Below are 9,524 nucleotides of genomic sequence, written 5' to 3' on the forward strand. Positions count from 1 at the left end.
GTGTACATAGTAGAAAAAAGTTTGCGAAGCGAATGAGAGAAAAAATTGACTGCTGTCCAAAACATACAGTGTATGCATATCGTGCGATCGATCCATCGAACTGGTTCCTCCCCAGTTTTTAGAGCAGTAGAATACGTTTAGAGTAGAAGACGATGAGTAATGATTTATTGAAATATTTTTTATACTAATTCGTAATCGACAGAATTCTCTATTAATCAATACTTTGAGAAAGACAGTTTCTCAAGGCGTTATAATAAAATCGATGAACAATAGAGCAAAAAAAAAATAAAAGAAAATAGTTTAACATTTCTCTTACTTGTATTTGTGCGTCTTATCGACAATTACTCCAAAACTGACGGAACCCAACATTCCCATGAGAACCATTGCTAAACCGATTCTACCCGCGTCTTCCTCACCATTCTGTAAAATATTAACGTGTTCCGGAATTATATCTTCTTATTATATCACATTTTAATGCTAACTCTTCTTAGAATTTCATATTCATAGAATCTATTAATTGGATGCACTTATAAATATTAATTATGCTATTTTAATTTTCATTAAGCTCACCTCGAAATGTGTAACGTATATTTGATTTAATAACGTTCCCGTCACGTTTACCACTCCAATCCCTAAACCGTATGAATTACAGAGCAATAGGAATTGCTTGTTTTTACACAATTTCTTAATTGAGTCTAGAACACTTTCGTCGAGCTCCAGTTGAGTCAGTTTTTGCATCGCTCGTGTTTCGCTCGGTGGCAGTTTCGGATCATCTTCAAATACTATTCCGAAAGCATGCATTAAAAGTTTTAAATCATTATAATTAATGATATAAATCTATAAGACGTCTGAATATCCATCAAGTGTCTTCCTTAGAACTTACGTATTACGATGAATAAAAACACAATTGTAATCAAGATAGCTTGATGCCAAAAAAGACGGGACAGACCAACACCGATATCGTCTAAGTTTTCATGATTTTTTACAATCATCGGTGTGAGCAAGAAACATATCGCTACCCCCATTTGATTACCGAAAATGCTTAACGATGTAGCCGTCGATACTTGATTAGAGTCGAACCACTGCGCTGCCAAACGTCCGGGCATCATCAAAACTAGTGTCTGACATATTAAAAAAAAAAATTGATACTCGTTAGAATCATTCGTAATTACTTATATTTAATTCTAATGAAACTGACAATTAATCAATTTAATCGATACAACTGTTCTTGATAAGATTACGGGATCATAGTAATCAGTCTTTCTTCGACATTTATCATTTGTTTTGATAATACGATTTTATTCTGTGAAACTGGGTCAAATTTTTGGTTTTCGTCTCCAAGAATCGTTTTACGGATTTCGGGATTAGGACGTATCTCTTTCATTAAACTCGAAATGCAGTCGGTGAACGATCATAAATTTCTGCGAGATAGTGCTCACGGGGTTAAGCCACGGGAACACAAACTTCGACTAGACTTGTAATGCCTCGCATTAGCAACAATTTACGACACGTTTTCACGACCTCGTACCACGTCGCGTTTGCGATTGTTTCAGCGCGACTAGGTCTGGGTCTCTTTATTTAGAACGCCGATCCATAAACAGAGCGCCTTCGATCCTGTGTGCAATAAATCAGGATTTGTAAAAAGGAATTGAACTAATCTGGCGACGAAGCGTGTTAGCATGTTGATATCAAAGTATAAGACGAGTTTTCTGTCACGTCTTAAACAGACGATAACAAGATTAATTACCCTCCTCTATTTAATTCCTTCATTGCTGATATTGTAATTCGGAAAAAACAGAATGCAAAATCTTAATTTCATTATGGGACGATACCTGAAGTATTATAGAATTTTCTTATTATATAGAATATAAAATTAAAGAAATTCATATTTCTTAATAAATTTTGAAATGCATAATGCGAAAATGCAAATCGTATGATATATCAAAGTTTTCTATATTCTTATCGGGAAATCTGATTGGAGAATTGTAGGTGTGCAGGGGATAATAATAATTCGCTTCGGGCATCTAATTGATCATGTTTCGTGTCACACGTTGCATCGCGTCCGATGGTTAAGGCTGACTTATTGCAGTCGTACACGGGTTGAAACTGGAACGGTCTGACACGATCTGTACTCATACTACTTAACGGATCATGATCACTGCCAAGGCGACTATGCAAACGTGTCTCAAGGATAAATTCTATATTTTGCGTCTTCACTTTGATAAATATTATCTCGTACGGAATGTAATAAAATGTACCGAGCATCGTAAATGCAGTTACATATTACATAAATAACCTGAATACATTTAATTGATTTTACATATAAAATTCGACATATTGACAAAAATGTCTGGCATTCTTTTGTACGAAATATAAATATTGACAGTTCTGTTATTGATCGAAACGATAAATTTTTGACGTATGAGAGAGCTTACGTCTTTTCGAATTATGATGAACAGTGACATATTTTAGATTTTGCTAAGGATAACTGTCTTCCGTTTATCGTAACGTACGATCGTGTAGAGCAATAAAAGGCGCGTCGCTTGCAAGCAGTATTTATGAATTTGAGGCGTGGATGAGAAATGATCGTGTAACCAACCTGTATCGAGGCGACCAGAGACTGTCCGATAAAGGTAACGTAAAATCTGTCAGGACTGACTGACAGGACTTTGATCCAAGAACCGATACAAGCGACACCGCACCCAACGATGTTGCTCCATCTGAGTCCCCATCGGTTCACGAAGTACGTCGCAGGGAAGATGAAGGCCACGTAATAACCCATGAACGTCATGGACGTCCAGTCGATGGCCAACGAGGAAACGCCATAATACCTGAATAACGTGTTTCAAAACGGATTTCTACTCAATTTAATTTTCACCTTTTATTCCCGAAAAATGTTATGCATGTACTTTCAAGTCTTTAAAGCTTTACAATTTCTATTTTTAATGAGAATATTTATAAAACATTAAAAAAGACACGTAGAGTTATTTTATTCCTTAATCTAAATAGATTTCGTGATCTGACAAACGAGAAACCACACAGTAAATAGCTAAATTAGATAATATTGATTATAAGGGACCAGTAGCAACCCTAATTATTAACATATCAACAGTATCAGCGGTGTACGTGTAATTTGATAATATTGGGATAGGCGCCAATACCTGCTGACTATGTTGGTGATTATCGAATACTGTGCCCACTGAAAGGTACTCAAACCATTGTACAGTATAAACAAGCATAGCATTAACCACCGTCTTTTATACACCTTCGTTTGGAATGCATTATTGTTTTCCTGCTTCTCTTCGCTGTTAATAACTTTTACAGGATTGTTCACGCACAATACTTGGCTCAGATCCTTCTCTTCAGTCATTTTCGTAGATTAAAAAATTTTATTCAACCCTTGAGCTCTCCTCTAACTCGAGACGAGAAATCGCGTTTGTCGATAGACCCAGAGAAACTCTTCATAAAAAAAAACCTGTCAGTATTCCATATTAGTTTCTTCTTCGCGAGCAGAACTCGTGAAAATACTCGACTCTTTCCATTAAAATCACGACCGAGCCACGCCGTTGGCTTCTAAACAACGGCCGTTCCTCCTCGCCGTTCGGTAGACAAGTTTCCGATCTAAACTGATCGTGAAATCGCGACCTTCTGCATCCATGGCTGAACGAATTTACAGAGGCTCACATGATGCCAGCATTTTTTCGCCTTATCTCGATTCCCGATTAAACAACATCGCGTTATTTGCGATCGACAATCTCTCGTTTCACTATACGTATCTCATTTTTATCAAACTTAAATCTGATTGATCCAGCCTTTCAATGATTTATATATTCAATCCATCTCTCTTTCTCTGTTCGACGCTTGCTTCGCAATTTTCTTTGCGGCAGCTGAATCTCGCTGCGAGGAGGAGAAAGGTATTAAAACGATTTTACGACATCAAGCGCATAATATCAGAGGCAAACAGAGTCGAGTCGAACCGAGGACCGCGTACCTTATAATCTTCGAAAGGCGAGACGTTTGTGACGAGAAAACCTCTGGCGCCACTCTATATAGACTTTAGAGTTTAACCGATGTTGCAATTTACGATCGTTGCACCATCGTCTAATTTTCACGGAGGAAATGGAAAAACAGAACACCGAGCCTTTGTGATACTGTTATGCTTAGTATCTATCTTTTTATCGACATTCAGTAGAAAGAATTCATTCTCTCCAAGGTAGATTGAAGTTTAACACAATCCTTGATAAAACTGTTACTTATATATTCAAAATAATAATGTAAAAAAAAATAATGTAAAGAGTAATGTGATTTTTTAATAAGTGTATTTCTGATTCTCAGTAACAGGTGCATCAGTATGTATCATTTAAGTAATTTTAGAAATTCTGTTTTACTCTTCTTTATGCTTGAACATTATATATTACTTGAATAACTTTCTTCTGACAAAAACCATGACATAGGAATTGCTTCATTAATTGTTCATAAATTTTCCGTACCACGAGGGACATAGAAGATAGAATTCTGATAAGTTATCTATATCTTACTTCATAGTTATCGTTGATGACTATTTTTGTCTCCCGCTCCCATCCTGCGTGTTATCGATATTTAATTCTGCGAGATCTCTGTAAAGCTGATTCAGGTGATAGCATAATAATAACAAAATTCTGTTTTCATACTGTTTTACTATATCCAATTGTTCGACTCGTCGAAGTGCGCGAGAACAAACGCGGTTTGGCGATAATTAACAATATAATTCGTCAGCAATCTCCAACGTGTCATAAAATACAAAACGTTGTAACATTCGCAGAATCTAGCAGCAGTAAATAAACGTTCGTCTAATGAATATAACAGAAGTTTTATTAGATATATTACATTTTTTAACAATAAAGACAATGGAAATTCTCTCGATGCTCCTTTCAGTTACGCAAGTTTACAATCTTTTACAAAATTGAACGTCTCCGTTACGATTTTAGTTTTTAAATGCATTTAAATATTAAAAAACGCCGGGAGAAACTTTTACATATGTACACCGAGGAGATACTACTAAAGTGCGTGTAATCGTTAAGACAACGAATGGGGCCTAATGGGACTCCAAATACAGTCGGTGATCTTTTTTTTTGATGGAGTTAGAAAGAAATTATGATACATAGGACGTTTCTTCTACCTGGGAACTGGAGTTACAACTTTTATCTGAAACATTTTTCGCTAGCGCCAATAGTTAATGAGTATTTCACAAAAAATGAAAAAACAGTTTATTGCACATTACTCATTAACTATTGACGCTAGCGAAAAATATTTCACATGAAATTTGTAGCTTTTGATGGTACCCACAAATTTCATTTCAAACATTCTTCGCTAGCAGCAACAAGTAAGCAGGTTTCACAATAAACGAGAATTTCGCAAAATCTGAATAATTCTTGACAAAATCTCGGAAAAATAAAATTTTTTTTCTAAAAATTTCGAAAAACGCTTCAAGTAAAAGTTGTAGCTATGACCTGCAAAGAAAGTCGTATACAATTTTTTTCTATCTTGAATAATTCAGGAGTAATCGATTCATTATTTCATTCATCGCCAATTATTCCTTAACGAGCGGAGTTAGAAAGAAATTGTATAGGACCTACTCGTATCTGGCAACTGTTCAGCACCGATGAGTGTTTTGCTTTCTATTTCTTATTTCGATGGCAATATATTCTGAAGGGCGTAAAAAATTGCCAACTTTTTCGTGCGACATAAACTCCCATGAGGCTGCCACTCTTTAATAATCTCTCCTCGGTGATATGTATAACTGATTGAGTGGCATACGGAAAATGACTCCTTTCCATTGTAAAAATATGTGACAGCCGCGTGTGGCACGGCACCAAAATTCCACTCTGCGACAATACGAGACAGTTAATAGTACAATCGATTTATTATTTAATTGAAATAATTATCAAGCAAATTATGTATAAAGCATTTCGATCTAGTTTGTCCTCAATAAATTGATCTTTCATAAAAGGATATAACATCATCCGATATTGCTTCTCATATTTATTCATCATTTCGTTCAGAATTAACTGTACTAATAAGTACGAGACACGCAATTTTGGTATCTTACCACACTGCGTTTTTTTTTTTACATTATACGCAACATCGCTCCCATTCTGAAACAGCTCCCCTTCTCTTAAAAGTTTTATTTATACACGCACCCGTGTTTCGGTTGGAAAAACTTTTAAATCATCGGTTCTCGAAACGAGCCCTGGAAAATATATTACAAACGACGGATCCGTTATCGTTACCAAAGTCGAAAGAACAATTGTTTGTCATACCACGTATGGATATTAATATTAAAGTGTCTCGTTTACATATATATATATATAATATATTTATATTTATATATATATCTATACACATATAGTCTAACGATTATTCGTATTGTACACGATTTTATTGTTTACTGGTACATACTATGTTAACGGTGTTGGAACCGTGATCCGATCGACGCATCCAACGCGTTTAAATGTATTTTATTATTACGTATTACAAACTATTCAATTCACCGAGCAACAGTTCAACACACACGGGCTGGACACTCTGAATGTAAAAACACGTGGAAAAAGATCACTTTACTTTAGTTTTTTCAATTGTTTCACCTAATCTCGCGCTGTTTAACTTTGTTCATGCTGTTGTCGTTGGTTGAACACACGAGGTGTTTCAATTATTCTTTGGCTAGCGTACTTTCATCCTAAATCGATCATTTCGACGAACAAATCTTCAAATATTTCTCATCTGTCGCATTGCAATAAAAATTGTACTAAATAAACTAGCTTATTGGCAAGCACTAAATTCATTATAATATTCCAGTTGCTATAATCGATAAAATAATAAATATCTTTTCAAGGGGTATTACAATGCTACAGTACAACTACTACAATAAATACAATTATTAATTAAATGATCGTTAAACGTGGCCGTAGTATCAGGTTTGTTCGTCGTTCACATGGCGGAGAAATTGTCGAAGAAACAAAACGAAATACGATAACACCACAGAAATCCAGTAGATTTACCAGAATTGCTTCTTAAAATAATATCAAAATCGATCTTTTACTACCATTTGGCACGTGTGCGTGTGTTTAATGTCTGACTCAACTGAAATTGCGTTTGACTAAATGTTTTCCTTTTCCGAATTATAAAAAAAAGGAAATATGACATGCACGATACTTATGTTCCTTTTATAAAAGTTAGAAAAATGAATCAACAATTCTCAGGAAATCACGCAAGAATTGGACCAACGACGATTCTAAAGTATCTCACTGTCTCCTGTTAATTTCAACAATTTTTTTTTCAAGACTTTTCTTACGGATTTTTCTTGCAAATATTTTATCATGTACAATTTACAAACGTACAAACGTGGGATGGGACTAAAATGTTTTGATGGAAAGAATCGAGAATTTACAAACGAATTCTGAGAAATGTGTTTGTTCTCAAACTAGCCAGATTCGTTCGATCAACCGAGAGAAATTGGGGTGGGACGCGCGCGCGGGAATTCGACAATGGCTGCGATATGTGTCATCTTTTTAACATTTAACAAGATTATATAATATATATTTATATAATTTATTCATTCACTTATATATATTTAATATTTAACGTTCAATCGATCGTACGCTCATTTAGCCGTTACGCCGCTTTTTCTTCTTTTCTTTTTTTAATTAGACAATTTGATCCCAGAACACATGGTAATAGCTTAAAAAACGTACCATTTATTTATAATTTTCGCACGAATCTTTATGTATAAATGTACAGGTATCGTAAATCGCGTCCATCGCGTGGATCCGACTATCTAGATCGACTTTATTTATTATAATTACATCCACTTCGTAGGCCCTTTTATCCTTCCAAAACGAAAGGCTTGCAAAAAGGATAAAATTCTCTTTGCGGTAAATATATTAAATTGGAAGAGGGTTTGTTTTTACATGTATATGATGTCGGGATTAAATAGGTGGTTTTGTAAAAAGTGAAAAAAGGAAGACATAACAGGATCTGGAAGGGCTGTTTAATTATGCTCTTTGCTCCAAGCCTCTTCCAATGTCTCAATTTAAGTAACTAGTTCTTTGGCTTTTGGCTTGTAAGTAATAATCAATGAATTTCACTATGATTTTAAAAAATCTATTGAATTTTGCATTCACGTTTTTATGAACGAGCATTTAAGCTGTAAGGTGATGATTAAACGGATTGGAAGATAAAAAATTATAGGGCACAGCCATATGATTTTTATATTTATTGTAAAAAAAACTTCTTTCATGTACTATATATAGGAAAGCTGATTGTAAATCTGATCACAGCGAAATTCATTATATTGGTTTAATTAAAAATAACACATATACTCATCCACAACAATATAAGCTCACCATAGCATTAACCACAATTTTTACAAAATCATATGTATTATGGCCACAAGAATAATTCTATGAGATTAAAAAAAAAAAAAGAACAAACGAGAAGGGGGAGAAATGAAAGGTAGTAGTAATGTATAAACTGGAAGAAGTTAAAGAAGCTCTTCGTTCTCGTCGGTGACGCCGTACATCTGCGGCCGTCGTTCCTGTTGCTGTTGCCTCAGCGCCTGCTGTTGCTTTTGCAGCAACGCGATGCTGGCAGCCTTGTAGTTGATCGGCCCATAGGAACGGTAGTCCACGTCCGCGTAGTCGAGATCCGAAAATTCCGGCTTGAAGGGCTGCGTAAACAGAACATGACAACGACAACCTTAGTTCTACACGTTCTTTCACTTTCAATGTCAATGCAGCCGAGCACAGCCGCGTGTCGCTCTGCTTCCAAAGCCCCCTGCATTTTGCATTCAAGTGTACATATGTACGTATGTACAGTGGAAAGTTTCGAGGGAATAGCGACAGAAGAGGAACGTTAGAAGCATTTTAATATTTATCTTGTTCGGAGTTTGGCGACCAAATTCTTGCATGAAGATTTAATCCAATTCACATTATTGTAACAAGTGATAAGAATGTAAATTACGTTTGATTATACTTGTTCAAGGATTATAATAGATGTTTTGAATCTGTAGACATTCTGTGTTCTCAGTTGCAGGTGTATGCAATTTAGAATTAGTTCGGTTAAAACTGCCATAAGTGGGTTAGAAGAAAAGTATACTAACTTAGTAATAAAACAGAAAAGCAATCAAAAAAAGAAACTACTTGTAGTTATATGAGATTAGTAGAAAGAATCCAATTGCAATACATTGTCATCTATTTCCAAAATGCCTGTCGAGACCTTTTTCACATTTTCTAATTCAGTGATGATAAACATCTACATACATTTTTCATGAGTTTTTTAGAGCACTTTATAAAATAAAGTGAGATAAGCATCCATATAGAAAAAATATGTTCTACCTACTTATACTACCATCTTTCTGAGTTATAATCCTAGAACTTTGCCCATCACATTTTCTTATTCATAGTCTTTCTACTTCCTCTTCATCTTATGACATGATCCTTTGATTATGATATGTCAAAAGTAAAATATTTGTAGTATAAAAATTTTTA

The 9,524-nt window shown here is 35.0% G+C and overlaps 2 protein-coding genes across 2 annotated transcripts in view; both read right to left on the minus strand.

Annotated features, from left to right (window-relative positions):
- Positions 1-5,450, minus strand: part of LOC108627281 (feline leukemia virus subgroup C receptor-related protein 2) — a 9,168-nt gene extending 3,718 nt beyond the window's left edge. The window contains exons 1-5 of the mRNA XM_018028459.2: positions 3,162-5,450; positions 2,600-2,831; positions 884-1,121; positions 571-782; positions 317-420 (exon numbers count right to left, since the gene is read on the minus strand). Of these exons, the coding sequence (XP_017883948.1) occupies positions 317-420; positions 571-782; positions 884-1,121; positions 2,600-2,831; positions 3,162-3,370 (995 nt within the window). The 5' untranslated portion in view covers positions 3,371-5,450. The remainder of the gene's footprint in view (positions 1-316; positions 421-570; positions 783-883; positions 1,122-2,599; positions 2,832-3,161) is intronic.
- Positions 5,451-8,617: 3,167 nt separating this feature from the next.
- The window catches only part of nrm (neuromusculin), an 80,000-nt gene continuing 79,093 nt past the window's right edge, over positions 8,618-9,524 (minus strand). The window contains exon 24 of the mRNA XM_018028461.2: positions 8,618-8,704. The gene's annotated coding sequence lies outside the window, so the exon portion shown is untranslated. The remainder of the gene's footprint in view (positions 8,705-9,524) is intronic.

Source organism: Ceratina calcarata, unplaced genomic scaffold (assembly GCF_001652005.2).
Source record: "Ceratina calcarata isolate Rehan_Ccalc_2016 unplaced genomic scaffold, ASM165200v1 scaffold453.2, whole genome shotgun sequence".
Classification (NCBI taxonomy): Eukaryota; Metazoa; Arthropoda; class Insecta; order Hymenoptera; family Apidae; genus Ceratina; species Ceratina calcarata.